General features: G+C 39.2%; 1 protein-coding gene across 2 annotated transcripts in view; it reads left to right on the top strand.

The window, feature by feature from the left end:
* Positions 1-16,132, top strand: part of LOC113016295 (uncharacterized) — a 35,190-nt gene that overhangs the window by 2,131 nt on the left and 16,927 nt on the right. For both annotated transcript variants that reach the window (XM_026159029.2, XM_080297675.1), the window contains exons 3-12: positions 1,618-1,784; positions 2,080-2,108; positions 3,022-3,048; positions 4,333-4,385; positions 6,148-9,086; positions 9,184-9,342; positions 13,842-13,900; positions 14,049-14,069; positions 15,370-15,623; positions 15,838-15,899. In XM_026159029.2, the coding sequence (XP_026014814.2) occupies positions 1,618-1,784; positions 2,080-2,108; positions 3,022-3,048; positions 4,333-4,385; positions 6,148-9,086; positions 9,184-9,342; positions 13,842-13,900; positions 14,049-14,069; positions 15,370-15,623; positions 15,838-15,899 (3,770 nt within the window). The remainder of the gene's footprint in view (positions 1-1,617; positions 1,785-2,079; positions 2,109-3,021; positions 3,049-4,332; positions 4,386-6,147; positions 9,087-9,183; positions 9,343-13,841; positions 13,901-14,048; positions 14,070-15,369; positions 15,624-15,837; positions 15,900-16,132) is intronic.

The following is a 16,132-nucleotide window of genomic DNA, read 5'->3' as shown; positions in this document are numbered from 1 at the left end:
GGGAAGGTTTCAGAAACAAGCACTGAATGCTTTTGGCATGAAAGGATTTCTTTCACATGCCTCATAATCTTACTGTTGATTTGATTGAATTCATGTAAACAGACTCATAAATGACATTTTGTACAGAACAAAAAATCTTTTTAATTAAATAGCAAATGAAACATCTGTGTTTCTTTTCTCTGATGCCAGAAACAAAAAAAAGTATTTCCTCGTTTATACTGATGCTATTTTCTGACCTTCATTGCTGGAATTTGTTCCTTGATTTAAATTTCTCTGATCACATACTGTCCCTGTGTCATGTGCATGATTATAACATTAAAATTAGTTATGCTTATGATTTCATCAATGCTTGGACGTGGTTTCTGCTGGCATGATGCTAACTAAAAACTAATCCCACACCAATAACTAACAACCCCTTAAACACATTCAGTTTTTTTTTCCTTTGGGGGGGTATTCTTGGTTCAAACTTTGTATAAAGCAACAGCAATGTGATATTGCTGAAGAAACAGACGTTATTACAGGGTTTCATCAATCACCTCAGCTCTGCTCAGATGAATTATTATGTTTTTTCCCTCAAAGTGCAGATGTGGTTGAAATTACATCTCATCAACCATCCATCATGTTTCTTTCCCTCCAGCTCTTTTTAGGCCTCGTTTCTTTTCCATTGCACTTTCTCTTCAGATTCATTGATTTCTTTGAGCACATTCACATTACTATGTAACTTACTACAACTACTATATGTCCACTGTAGCCCCAGGAGATTAGCATTAAGAAATGTGTTCAAAGTGACAAAAAGCAACAAATAGAAGCAGCACCGTGGCTTTTTTGTTGGTGGATGGATCTTGGCCTGAAGACAAAGGTGTTTTTAAAATGTACTTGCTTTAGATGTGGACCGGATTTATAATATGGAAATGTTGTACCCTCTCAAAAACACTTGAGTGGAGCACCACTTGGTTGAATAACAGAGCACTATCTAAAGAAGCCTCTAATCATATGGAATTACAGATATTTATATACATTTATAGTCTAATTTTAGTCTCTTTTTTGATTTCCATTGTTTTTGACCACCTTGGGTCTTTTTGCAGATTCCTCTGTGATAATTTCCCTTTCATCCCCCAAAAAAGTAAAGAAATCTGGGAAAATATCACAGCAGCTTATGGAAAACATTCACTTATTCTTATTATAAAGGGATTTTTAACTCACTCAAGAAAAGATGTATCCATTGTCCATATAAGTAAAAATAAAAGGCAGCTAGCCCTTCTGCAAGTATCAACACAGTAAATACATAATAATTCCTCTTCTCTTCAGACTTGAGGGTTGATATGATTTACCTGTTGAGTTTTCACATTTACATTACGTCAGATATAGGTTAAAAGTCCTATCAGTCAGAGCTTGCAGGGGTGCTATTAGTTGTTGAAGTAAAAAAATGGAGGCAGACAAAAAGCTGCTTGTTTGGGCAAGATTATGTCTAAAATAGTCATGTAGCTTTGTGAGGACCACAAACCTGACAAGTGACAGCCTTACAGACAACTTTTGTTTTTTAATGTGGACCCAACAGTAAATTTTACCTTTCAGGATCTTATTATCTTCAGTAATTGGTGTCTCTGTGTGTTTTAGTGTGTCAGGAGACAGTTTGGGAGGCCTTTAAGATCTTCTGGGATCGGCTGCCCGAGCGGGATGAGTACCAGGGCTGGGTGAGCCGCTGCATGGATGGCTCCATCAGTGTCATGGACATAGGCAGATTCTTCAGCCAATCAGAGGAGCATCGGAGTCTCATCAGGAGTGTAAGAACACCACTAAAGCTAATAATTGATCCATTAATTGATATCTTAAACAATAATAAAAATATTTATAAGTTGCAGCCCTGCTTTCAGATAGTGGTATTGGTGCAAAACGTTTTATTCTCCACTGTTCTCATCATTATACATTTACAAAAAGAAGATTGCTGTGGTTTTCCATTCTTCCCCATCCACGTTAAATTAAAATTAACAGGCTAAAACAAACCATATTCGTGCTTCTTTGGGAAGTTGTAAATTTTGGTGATATTCTTTGCTGATTATGTGTTTTTCTGTATTTCAGAGAGTTGCTCTGGTTGCTGCAATGAACATGTAAGTTACCAGCAATTAGACAGTCAAATGTGTTATTGTGTAAACTGTACAAATATAAATTTAACAAATCACTAAGTGACGTGTCATGTCCATGGATATCTTAAAAAGTAAAAAACAGTAAATAATGTTGTCAGGTCAGACAGGACTATTTAACGATTTGAACTTTGAAAGCTTTCAAGCAACAAAATCTTAATCAACAACTTTGATAATACTGCTAATTATAAACAGTCTACATGTAATTCAGCAGCACGGTCACACAGTGGTTAGCACGGTTGCCTCACAGCAAAAAAGTCCTAAGTATAATTCAACCATTAGGGTCTTTCTGTGTGGACTTTGCATGTTCTCCCCATATTTGCTTCCATATTAGTCCGGCTTCCTCCCACAGCCCAAAGACATGCAGTTAGTGGGGTTAGGTTAATTGTTGAATCTAAATTACCCATAGGTGTGAATGTGAGTGAGAATGGTTGTCTGTCTCTATGTGTTGGCCCAGTGACAGACTGGCGACCTGTCCAGGGTGTACCCTGCCCCTCACCCTATGGTAGCTGGGATAGCTCCGCGCCACCCTGAATTGGATAAGTGGAAGAGAATGGATGGATACATGTAATTCTTAGTTTATTGCTTTCCTAGAACATTATTTTTAACTTAATAAGTCTGTGGTCTTTAAAATAAAATATCTCACTTCAATACAACACATTGTACAACGCTAGTTCAAAGCAAATTATGAGTTTATGCACTATGTATAGCCTAACAGTATTAAATTAAGTTTAATCAGTATTAAATCAATAAGATTTCTGAGGACTTGACACTGAGGTAAATGGTTTGTTAGACTTTTTGTACCAGCAGTGATTAGTTCAAAAACTAAAAGTGGTGGTTGTGTATTTACATCTATGTTGTGTTTGATCACCTGCTGCAGTGTGCCCATCAGCCCTACTCCATGCAGGTAGGCCTGCAGACACTGAACACCAACCACAGAGCTGGGCTGGAGTCAGACAGTGGAATTAGGAGACCTATTTTGCTAATTTAGTGCTCTATATTCTGACTCTGGGATTTCAGAACTTATTACTTATTATTTATAATTGCTGAATCTCTATGCAGCCCTTCAGAATCAGAATACTCTATAAATTTCTAAGGAAATTGCTCCAAATCAATAAGGAGGGTAAATGACTGAACTAAATTAAATAATGTATATATTACAAAGTGAAATCAGGTCCTAATATATATATACAAATATAAATATTGAGAATATTACAGAGATTAAACACATGTGACTGACATTGTACTCTAAACTGTTTCTTTAACACCCCCATCCCACCCTACCCCCTTTTCTGGAAGCCAGCTGAGGGGCAAACATCAGACTTTCTGAGCTGTGTGTGGTAAATAAATGCATGACATAGTTCAGACAGTTGAAAGAACAGTGGTTAACTCATTATTTAACACTATGTCTATGTTTACAGCATATATCTGACAGTGTTCGTTGGCATTAGCACTAAGATCAAAATGTATCAGAGTAGAAAAAAAAAAAAATGTCAACTTTAGTCTAATCTAGAGATTTTGAAGAGCTTTAATGACTCCATCCCAGAGACAGAAAACTGAGCTTTGTTGCTTTCTACTCTGGCAGGACGCTGGCCAGTTTTAGAGGTTGGAGAAGAGAAAGGGAAGTGCTCGCGTGCGTGGCTTGTTTATCATCTCTGCTTTCTTTGGCTTGCTGCATGTTTATTTATTTATTTTACAGTTGTGTGGTTTTTGTTAATAAAAATTCCTCAGTCCAGCTGCATGGGAATTGTTGCAGTTTAATAAATTTAAAGGGGAATGCCAACTATTTTAAGGATTCACAGATGTTTTGTGTACATTGACAATGAATGAGGCTCCAGGGTTTGTGGACCTGTAGGGTTTGGTAAATGTTGGACATAAATACGAGACTTTAAAATTGTTCTTCTCACTAAACTGGGAAACAAGAAGGACATAGAAACCTTAAAACAGATGATGTTCCCCTTTAGAAGTCACATTATCATGCTTTATATGTCTTTTGTAGCACATCAAATCTTTGTTTACTAGACAAAGTTAGACTTCACAGCACACCATCACAGAAGAGGACAAAAACAGAAGTATTAAAGAAGCTGGCACTGTCCTACTGGTTAAATGATGTTTCTCTCAGCTGAGTGCTAGAGGAGATAAATCACGTTTTTGCTAAATGCTTTGCTTTTTGTCTCTGTTTGTCTTGTAGCTCGGAGACACCGACCACTCAGACTGGAGATGCAGTGACCGAGATCTCACCAGGTAAATATTTTTGATATCAGGGAGTCTCCATTACCCTTTCAATGTTCTAATGAGCTTTTAATACAATAAGCAGTTATTCTTAAGATACTACTAGATGCTTTAGTTATTTTCCAGTGTATCAGAAATAATTCCCATCATGGTAATCAGTTCATCTGGCAATATTTGTCTTTTGAGCTCTGTGCTCTGGTCAGTATAAGCCAGTTATTCAAAACGTCCTTAACTTTGACCAATTTTTTTTTAAGAACACAAAGTACATGAAGATATTTTTGGTAGTAACTTAGTAACTTAGCAGACAGAGCCTTTTACTCTGTTTGGTCAGAAAGCTCAGCTTTGTCCAGAAACATGTTTTGGACAAAAGCCAATCACGGCTCACTGTAGCCTCAACATGTGGCTACACGTGTACACAAGGTGGACCATTGCTGATTACTTGATTTATGCATCTCCAAAGATATATCTCAGCCAACTTGTACAGAGAAGGGTGTTATCATTATCTATTGTACCCTAATAAATTGTGGGTCAAGGAAGTTGATAAACCCACCAGGACACCAGGACTTTGGTTTAAAACTGATAAATTGAAAAAAAAAAATACTGATTTGAGAAGCCCCTGTGCATGCCAAAAACTTCTAATTTAGGGATGTTTTGCCATCTTTGGCATAGCCCTAACAAATATTCATGAATGGGCTTTACAACTAGCTGAAGGAATCTATGGACTGGATGTGCATACAGATTAGTGCCTTACTGGTGACTCTTTTACGAGCCACTGAAAGTCTTTGTTGAAACCCCAATTGGTGGCACAAAGTGTCAGCAGCCGCAGTCACTCACCTTACAACCAAATCTGACTTATGTGAAGTAGGAGTGGGTGCAGGAGGCTGATTCCCGTGACACGCTCCACTCTCAGAATAGATCTGTAAGCCTATTTACGGGCAACTGTCTGGTCAATGGATGGAGACTGAGTAGAGGACTGGGAGCAGAAATGTGGACATGACAGAGTTACTGCAGGACAACTATCAGGGTTAGTGAAATCACAGCTACAGATGGTTCATTTTGACCTTGTTTTTGTTTCATGTCATCATCAGTATGATTTCTGTCAAAGTGCATCGGCTATGAGGTCTTCACATTGACATCCAATAGAAAGAAAACTGCAGAATGCTTTCATGACACTCTTGGTTCATGAAGTCGGTGACGTTCATGATAGTCCCCAGATCTCAATGAGATTCTCAACAGAACCCCTGCTGTCAGAAGTCATGAATTGCAGCCTTTTTTTAGCAGATCATTTTAAGGATTAGTTACTTGTTGGCAGACCTGGAAGTTATTTTATCCAGAGGGAAAACATGGCAGACTTCCAGTGGAACTTTAGGTCACAGGTTAGCATTGTTAAGTAACATTCTTCAGCTCTGCAGTCAATGTCAATTACAAGCAGGAACAAGGAGGCAAAGGACACACCTTGTTTTATGAAGCTGAAAACTGCAATAGCGAGGATAAACTGAGTATTTCTTAAAAACTGGTGCTCTTCTCTTCAGTTCTTTTAAACATTTTATACTTACCCTCATTGTTACAAAGAACCCATTTAGGATATCTGATAAGTTAAATATATATACAGAAATGTTTTGGTGTTGTTATTTGTTGTATTCGAGATTAGTGTATCAACAATAAGGTGAGCAAAATTTAAAAATTCTGCAGTAGAATTTGGTTGTAATGCTTAAAATGCTACCTTTTCTTTGTCCTCCTCCTTTAAGTTTTCTCTTCTTTTTTGCAACTATAGGAGAGAGTGACATCATCATTGGATCAGAGACAATCACAATCAAGCAAGACGATCTTACTGTAGATCTTGAGGTCACTTCTTGGGTTCCTCCGGTCTCTGTGACTAAAGGTCCACATCAAGAGTCTACGGCACACATTAACACTGAGGTTTTAAGTGTTGGGGGCCTGCTTGAGGATTCTGTGGAGGTGGCAACAGAGGCTGATTACGCTGTTACACATAAGCCTTTAAATTGGATCGATCAGGAAATTGGGGAAGACAAAACTATCCCTGAAATATCAGATAAGGAGGAGGCTGTAGTTGAAGATGACAAGATCATTGGGCTCATCCCTGAAAATGTGATCATAGTTGACTCTGAGGTCATTCAGGAAGTTACCCCAAAAGGTGAGAAACCTCCATTAGAGGTTGTGGCCCATGAAGCACCCACAGAAGAAGCTGTTGTGGTTCTTCAGAAGCCCACCACAGCATCAGAAACTATCACATTGGAGGAATTAGGGCAGAAGGTACATCCGAAGGTGACCTCTGAGGCTCCTTCAGAAGTCATGATACAGCACATCCCTAAGGCAACCACGGAAGATGCTGTTGAGACAGAAATTAAACGAATTCCAGAAAAATCTCTGGATATCCATGACAAAACGTTCACTGAGGATTTTGTAGAGAAACCCTCAGAGGATTTACAAGAGCCAATTGATGAAGCAATACCACTTCCAATTCCTGAAGAAGCTGAAGGCAAAATACATGCACCTCCAGTAGAACATCCTTCAAAGGCAGTTGTAGAGGTGAGCCAAGAAGTAACCAAAGTCATCACAGAAGCAACAGAAACTGTATTACTGATAACAGATGCAGAAGAAGAAGCTGAAATATTCAATAATGTGACTCCAAAACAAGGATCTGCCTCAAATGTAGAAACAGAAGTCCCCTCCCAGGCCTCAATTCTGACGACAACACATAAGATGGAAGTAACAGTTGTTGAATACACTCCAAAGGACAAACCAACACTAATGGCTGAGGTTACTTCTAAGCCTGTTCTAATATTAGAACATAACAAAGGTGAAAAATATAGTGTCACAGAGGAACCGCCAACAATACAGATAACTACATCCAAGGAACACAGCAAAGAAGAAATACCAGTGGTGTCAAAAGAGGAGGTAAAAGCAGAAGTCAAACAAGAAGAGGTTGTTCTGGTAGATAGGACTAAACAAATAACACAGACTGGTGTAGAAGGGCCAAAAGATACAGTTGCTGAAGAAGTTGCAGTTCAAACAGTAACAGCACCAGAAGCAGCAGCAAAAGAACTACACAAAAAAGCTGAAGAGGCGACAGTTATAATGGAGACTACATTAATAACCTCAGACGATGTCGCAACAGACACAACAGAAGAAGAAAGAGCTGAGGTAGTTGTAGAAATACCTTTTGAAGAGGAAAAACATGTAACACAGATAGAAGGGAAAATATCGGAAGCTACAGGAGAACCAGTTAAAGATGAAGATGATACAAGTGATGACTTTAGAGAAACTGTACAGGAGGAAGGAAGAAAGGAAGAAACTACAGAACAACCAAAACTTTTAGTGGAAACTTTACATGAACCTGAACCTCTCAAACCTGTGGAAGAAATTGTAGATATAGTAGAACCTTCAGAAATGACTACAAAGGATGTCAAACCCATAGAAGAAACAACAAAGGAGACTGAGCCCACAATAGAACCAGCAGAAGAAGTAGAACTTGTAGAAGTCATCAGAGAAGAGACTAAACCTCTGGAAGAATTGGCACAAGAACTGGAACCTGTTAAAGAAACCACAGAAAAGACAGAACTAATAGAAAAACCAGTGACAGAGGCCAAATCCGTAGAAGAGATTCATGAGAAGTCACCACAACCCAAGAGAGAACCGACAAGAAAAACAGAACTAAGTGAAGAAATGACAGTGAAACCTGAACTCAAAAATGACCTAATTCAAGAAGCAGAAGGACCAGAACTCAAAGCAGTACCCACAGAAGAACCAAGAGAAGGCGAACTCATCAAAGATACTACAGAAAAAACACAACCCACAACAGAACCAGCCCAAATTGAATCTATAAAAGAAACTGGTGAAAAAAATGAACCAACAAGACAATCTATAGAACAATCAAAACCCAAAACAATAACGGAGGATGATAAACCTGATTTTGTTTTAACATCTGTCAATAAAACTCAAGAAGCAGCTGAAGGGGAAACATTTGAGGACAGAGAAGAAGCTGCCTTTGAGAGCTTAGATGAGGTAACGGAGAAAGAAGCTGGATTTGAAGATCCAGAAACAGATGAAACTTCACCAGAAGTTACAGAGACCCCTTCAGAATCTGATGAAGAAATCACTCCTGTGCTTGTTGTTGTTCCAGAAGACACAGAGACATCTGCACCTGAGATAACAGTGGAACCTCCAGGTGGATCTGAAGTGGGAAGTGAGGAAGAAATCTCAAAGGCTCCACTTGAAACATCTCCAAAAGCTGTCACTGATGCCCAACCAGACACAATTTCAGAGGTAGAAACCCCTAAGGGGGTCACCCCAGAGTCTCCTAAAGAGCTTCCCAGTAAGGAAGATGGTGCCTCAGATGAGGGCAGTATCCCGGTAGCTTTAGAAGACCCTGATCAAGAATCAGCTGAGGGTGACTCCCCAACTGAAGAAGTGGATGAAATCTTAACAGAGACTCCACTAGAAGTGGCACCTGAGTCAGTTGATTCCATCACCCTAGAAACAGTTGTGGATTTCACTGAAGAGAGAACACAAAGTACTACACTGGGTGCCACTGAGGAGTCTACCCCTACTTCCTATTTGGAGGTTACGACCAAGTATGTGGTCGAATACAATAATGGTAACTTTCCCGATCTTACAGAGAGGGTTTATGACGTAAATGGCAACTTTTTTGGAAACAATGGCTTCAAGTTGGAGGATGAGGAGGAGAACTTGGTAAGAAGATATGTTTAATCAGATGACTTGAGGTAATCCCTTCATACATGACATTCCAGTACCAACCCCATATCCGTATGCCTACCTTCAAATTTAGATTGGCAATGAGATAGACACGTTACTTCTGCCCCCGAGGCCCCTGAAGGATGAGGTGGTAGAGTTGAGCATGAAACTGAAAGAGGAAACCTACAACGATGCGCTGAGAGACCCAAGCAGCTTTGAGTATCAGCAGCTGGCCAGACACTTCAAACGCAGGGTGAGTCAACTATATTTTCAATCTGCTCTATATATGAAGGGGTCTGTGCAGACATGCCATGTAATGTGCACTTTTTAAGATGCTTTACCACTATGAAATGTTGGGTTGGATATACATGACTTTCTGAGATATCAACATACCTGCTGTAGTCATTACCTGAACAGTGACTTGTATACAGCATTAAGAGTATACTCACGGGTATTTTTCTAAAGAATTTTATATGCTTGACTGCAAATTCTTTGCATTAGATAACAGCCAAAAATGTCAAATGAAAAAGAGTAGGAGAAGGAGTGTGATTCTTTTTTTCATTCATATAAACCAAGAATATTAATGCAAATATTAATGACTCAACAAATCTGAAGAAGAACCTTAGAATCTGTGGTCAATCTTTCATGAAATCAGTGCAGCTATTTAATTGAGTTTATTTCAGTGAGTGAAATGGATTTGAAAACTCTTTTTAAGGCTTAATATTAGGTCTGGTGGTGCGGTGTTTTTTTGGAGTAGGAAGTGAAAATGTCACAGTCAGAGTGGAGTCCCAAATTATTGGCAAATGCTAGCTAGTTTTCTCAGCAAGCTGACACAAATACTTGTACATTTGTGCTAATTAACATATAAATAAAATCCCAAAATTTCGCTCACCAAAAGAGACTTCTTGAATGGCCTATTAGTACAATTAAGCATAGAACAGCCATACTAGTACTCACACAATTACATTTAAAATGCTCCAAAAAGCTCAACAGCACAAACACAGTCTATCCTAGGGAATCGATTTGCTGACACGAAGCCTGGAAGACAGCTAGCAGCTACAGCTCCATATGTCATCATCTGTCTGCCAGTCTACGAGGTCATGCCTCTAATAATACAAACCTTGAGTCTTAATACAATTTAAACAGATGAGTCATAAAAATTATCCCCTGTATAGTTGTTATGAAGGGGGAAATTAGGGTTTTTTTTGTAACAGGCTTTTGTATCAGGTAAACATGTGTATTTCTGCTGTAAAGGTGAATATTCTAACACTGAATCACTGCTGGAGCCAGCCTCAAGTAGACATTAGAACAGGGGCGTGGGGGAACACCAGGCCTCAAGGACCGGTGTCCTGCAGGTTTTAGATGGGTCCTTGATCCAAAACACCTGATTTAAATGGCTAAATTACCTCCCCAACATGTCTTTAAGTTCTCCAGAGGCCTGGTAATAAACTAATCATTTGATTTAGGTGTGTTGACCCAGGGTAATATCTTAAATCTGCAGGACACTGTTCCTTGAGGCCTGGAGTTTCCCAGCCTTGCATTAGAGGAACTGCAATCTTTGTTACTTACTTGGTGTCGGTTTATCTAACCCTTTACACATGGGTCAAGTCACTGTACCTGGGGCTATAGGTGCCAAGAGACCTGTTTAATGTAACTGTAGTTTTTGTCTGTTGAACACAAAGTTGTTCAAAGCAAATGCAAACATATGAAAGTAGCAGTTTAGAGTCTAGGGGCCTAAAAAGAGGAGCATCTCCTTCTCAATGATTGTTGTTTGTACTCTGTGAGCTATTTTATGTTGGAAACAGCAGGGATTTTCTGGAAATGATTTTTATCTCAGAATGTTTTTAACTTTGTTCCTCCTTGTTTTGGTTCTGTGCTTCCTGCTGACACCTCTTCTTCCCTCCTTCCTTCTCTTTAACTACTTTCTCTGACGTCCACCATACTTACTCATCACCAAACTGACTTGCTTGTGGTTTCCCACAAACTGCAGACTCAGGAGTTTGGCTGTGTCTTTAAAGGCTTTTGCCTGTTTTTCACGCATTCGGATTCTTCACGCTTTTGAGCTCAGTTTCTTCCCCCCTGCCAGCAATCGGCTATACGAGCCGATGAGGCAGAAACAGAGCTGGAAAACTGCAGAGGACACACAGTACAGTATACGAGCAGTGAGTCACCACGAGCTGCTGGAAAAAAAGCTGCTTTGCCAGGAAAGCAGAGCGCTGGTGAGTTCCCGAACTGCCGGGAGGCTTTCAGGCTCCACTCCACGTTAGTGACGCGGGAAGGCAGTTTATGGTTTAAGTATCGGGGTCAGGCTTGTTAATGAGGGAGTATGAAGTGGATAATAGAAGCAGCAGGAGCTCTGCTGCAGCACAGAAACACACATGAAGAAGAAGAAGCACAGTGCAAATGCAAAATGCTGTTTTTTATCCAGATAAGCATGACTTTAACTGGGCATCAAGAAACCCAATGGCCAACCATTTATCAGTTTATGTCTTTCCATGATTGTTTTACAAAGTGGGAAGACTTCCAACTTGAAGAGCTAATACGTGTTTAAAAATGCACACAGTGGTCACTCTCTGAGAAGACTGTATAAACCTCCAGCTTTATGAACATTAGCAGGTCTTCAGAGTACGTCTCACCATCAGCAGATCATTTTTCTTGATAATTTAAAGCAGAAAAAGGGCTGACATGAACAATACTCATATGGAAAAAGACTTACTTCCACTGTTACAACTTAAAGCCATATATTTATATAGTTAATTATTCACAGTGTATTAAATCTTTACAGATTGCAGTCTTAAGTAAAGGTCAATGTTTCTTTCTCTGACAGTTTGAGTCCACTCATCCTTCGTTGCAGCTTTTAGCTGCACACATTTCACAGCCAAAAGTAATTTAAAGAGATTATTTTCATCTCAACTATGAGACTGTCTGACAAATGAGAAGTCCACCTTCTCTCCAGAAATATTCATCAGTTCTTTAGCAGTTCCGAGCAAAACAACATCAGCTCTGCCTCTAATATCATGCCCTGACTGCTCAGTCCATAATACACTGAAGCCCATGGGTTAAGGCTCGTTCAACCAGGCAGTCAATCCTAAGCTACTAACCCTGGCCTGGGACTAGAGTAAGGTGCTTGGTAACTTTGTTCTAGGCAGAATAACTTGGTTTTTGCTGTTGTAGTTTATCATAGTGATATTCATAATCACTCTTAGTCTAGCCTCACACCTAGGACCAGTCTGCCTTGTGAAACTATAAACTTGGCTTTTGTGACCACTCGGATGATTTAAATCACATCAAATCAAATCACTTTTATTGTCACATCACATGTGCAGGTACATTGGTACAGCACATGTGAGTGAAATTCTTGTGTGCGAGCTTCACAAGCAACAGAGTTGTGCAAAATACAATAATGTAAACAAGCAAAATACAAGAATGGCTACATCTGAAACTAATAAATATATGTACAATATATAATAGTATATGCATTTCTGGATGTGTATACTAAATATTTTTCTACGTGTGTGTGTGTGTGTGTGTGTGTACACATATTTTACAAATTAAATAGAGTAAACAATAAATAAAATATATAAAATAAAATATACAGAGTTGAGACATGTGCAAAACAGTGGCATTACTGTACAGTATGGAGTGCATAATGTTAAAGTTCCAGTAGTGAAGCTGAGGTGTCTATGACGTGTTCAGCAGTCTGATGGCCTGATGGAAAAAGCTGTCTCTCAGTCTGCTGGTACGGGACCGGATGCTGCAGAACCTCCTTCCTGATGGAAGCAGTCTGAACAGTTTATGGCTGGGGTGACTGGAGTCCTTGATGATCCTCCCCGCTTTCCTCAGGCATCGCTTCCTGTAGATGTCTTGGAGGGAGGGAAGCTCACCTCCAATTATCCGTTCAGAGCACCGCACTACTCGCTGGAGAGCTTTGCAGTTGTAGGCGGTGCTGTTGCCATACCAGGTGGTGATGCATCCAGTGAGGATGCTCTCAATGGCACAGTGATAGAAGGTCCTGAGGATGCGGGGGCTCATGCCGAATCTTTTCAGTCTCCTGAGAAAGAAGAGGCGCTGCTGCGCCTTCTTCACTGTTTTGTTTGTGTGTACTGACCACGTAAGATCTTCAGCCAGATGTACACCAAGGAACCGGAAGCTGCTCACTCTCTCCACAGCAGCGCCGTTGATGGTGATGGGGGTGTGTACTTCTCTGCACCTCCGGAAGTCCACTATCAACTCCTTTGTCTTTGCGACGTTGAGGGTGAGATGGTTGTCTTGACACCAGTGGGTCAGGGCACTGACCTCCTCCCTGTAAGCTGTCTCATCACTGTTGGTGATAAGACCCACCACTGTAGTGGTGCTGATTTGGTGCTGAACACTTCCTGGATAAGGTGTTTCAGGCCTATTCTACTAGAAACAGAACCTGGATTAGACCTAGAGTGCACTGAGGTCAGTGTACATATAAGAAATCTCTGTGAGTTTCAGACTTTTCTAAATGCTCAGTTCCACACAATGTTTTTCTACCCTTGGTTTTGCACGACATCCTAAAAATGGATATCCCCTAATATAGTCATTTGAGAAACAGAAGCCTCACCCACTTGTTGTTCAACCAATAGAAAAAGCTGCGATCTCATAAAAGGGCTTTATTTTTACACATATATATATGTTATAAGTTGCTAACTTGGCCTCACAAAAGTCTGGTTTGACTCTGATGTTAGAGGTTTTCACTCATGTTTTCTTCCTTTCTTCGACAAACAGATTGAAGATGCCTTTCATAGAGTGCCGGGCTTCAAGACGGTTTACATTGTGGAATTCAGGTACAATTCAGCTGGCATACAGTACAAAAAGAGCACCTATCAAGCCCTCATGTAAAATTAGTTTTGCTAAAGAAAAGATACAAATTTTAAAATAAGTCATTGACTATTGTTTTAGTTATATTATGTTGTGTTTTCCCTGTTTTTTCAGACCCCAGAAGGATCTGGAGCGGTAAGTTGGACAAACGTTAGTTTTTCTATTATCCCCTGATTTTATAGATTCGCTACCTGATACAGACAATACAGTAAAGTAACTTCTCAAAGCTCGTGTGGAGATAAGCTACCCTGTAGATTATGAGTCCAAATGTCATGCGTTCCACGTCATCATGTCTTCACAACCCCTGTGACCTACCCTTTGAAGTAAATAACGGCTCTGCTGTAGCTCTGCTCTACTTGCCGCTTAATGTCTTTACCAACAGTCACCTCTTAAGTGGGATAAGTCGTTGGGTAGCTTCAGGCCACCTGTAGACCCTGTAGTGTTACCGTTAAAGGTTTATGACAGGCTCACTGTTATTCTGTCCGGGAAACCCCACCTCAGGTTAGTCTGTCTTTGTGAGCCCCTAAAGCTACCTGAACTCTGAGAGCTGCAGGAGGAAAACAGTCAGGCTGTAAAATCATCAGATTATAGATGTTTGCATGTCAGCTGTGATTTAAAAAAACAAACTGCTGAAACAACATTATCAGACATCAGTAAAAAGTTACTCTTTTCACTAAATATAGCCTTATAACTTGTAGGTTTTATTAAGAACTGCAGTGGATATAATTTCCTCAGACGTTAGTGATAATCTCATAACAATTTGCCAGTATTTATCTTAATTGACATTGTGATAATTTATGGATAATAAAGCAACATCTTTTTAACATTTCCAGATAATGTCTTGATCACTGTTAGTCAAGTTACTTGAAAATAGTAATTAGTTACCAATTAGTGATTACTTCTTCAAGGAGGTAATCCCGTTACTTTACTGATTACTTATTTTAAAAGGTAATTAGTTACTTTATTACTTTATAAAAACATTATACACAACCTGAATACAGACATTTCAGCCCAATTCATTTTTTCTGCATAATCTATCATATAAAATTGAATCAAATGAAAGTCTCTTTTTAAAAATTATTTTAACAGTTTTAATCTTTTAACTTTATGCACATTGCATCAAGCAAAAAATTAGTTATATGCAACTTGAAGAAATTTGTTTAACATTTAAACCTATTTTCTGCATATTTCAGCATATAAAATAAAATATTTTTTTGTGTTTACACTTACTCTTTCAAATAGATCCAAGTAAAACACAGCAAAAAATAAATAAAATCAAAGATTCAGCGGCATTGGGTTAGTGTAGAAAAGACATCTTGATGTCAAGATAATTTCCCAATGTTGCCTGATAATTCCCTACCAAACTAACCTGATGAGATTCAGGTTCCTGTAGTATCGTGAAACAAGCTGACCAGTCCTGTTTTCGTCCTCTTAGGGGTTTGGTGGTCCTTGTGCACTATGCCATCACTCTGGAGGTGGATGGGAGTGGGATTGCCAACGACACGTTGGATTTCATCTCTCTGCAGAACAACCTTGTGGAGAAGAACTACCCTGGTTCCGCTGAGCAGCCCACTGTTGTCTACACCATCACTGACTTCCGCAACTACATCACTGAGGCTCTGCACAAAGACAACTTCATGACCAACAATAGCCTGGAGACACAGGGTGACCCACTGCTGTTGGAGAATGGTACCATACCCGACACTTTACCTCAAGTGTTTTAATATTATTATTGAGAAATAAATAATAAGGTTTTAACAACTCAAATAAAACCAAAAACTATTTAAAGCTCAGTTCAAAACAAAACTGAGTGCAAATCCATTTTACTCTTATTCACGATAACAAATAAATATATTCCATCAGACAGATCTTCAACTCTAACTGATCCTGTTTCTTTCTGCAGCAGAGAACTTGTTGCCTCCTGTGAAACCAACAAGTCAACCATTTGACACCTTTGACAACATGGTGAGTCGAACTTAAACATACTTAAAATTATCGGTACATGTTCTATATATGTTCATTTCCTTAAAGTATCGACCATCTTATAAAGTACAAGCATCCAGCTGTATTACTGTTGATAAAAAATTAAAGTAAACATGAGATGAGTGTGCATTTATACTGTTCTGCTAACTCTCTCACATGGAGAATATGGCAAATCATAGTTCTTGGAAACTAGTAAAATATATAGAATTTTATGT

Source organism: Astatotilapia calliptera, chromosome 23 (assembly GCF_964374335.1).
Source record: "Astatotilapia calliptera chromosome 23, fAstCal68.1, whole genome shotgun sequence".
Taxonomy (NCBI): domain Eukaryota; kingdom Metazoa; phylum Chordata; class Actinopteri; order Cichliformes; family Cichlidae; genus Astatotilapia; species Astatotilapia calliptera.
The sequence above is the reverse complement of the archived record's forward strand: the minus strand, read 5'-3'. Positions and strand labels throughout refer to the sequence as shown.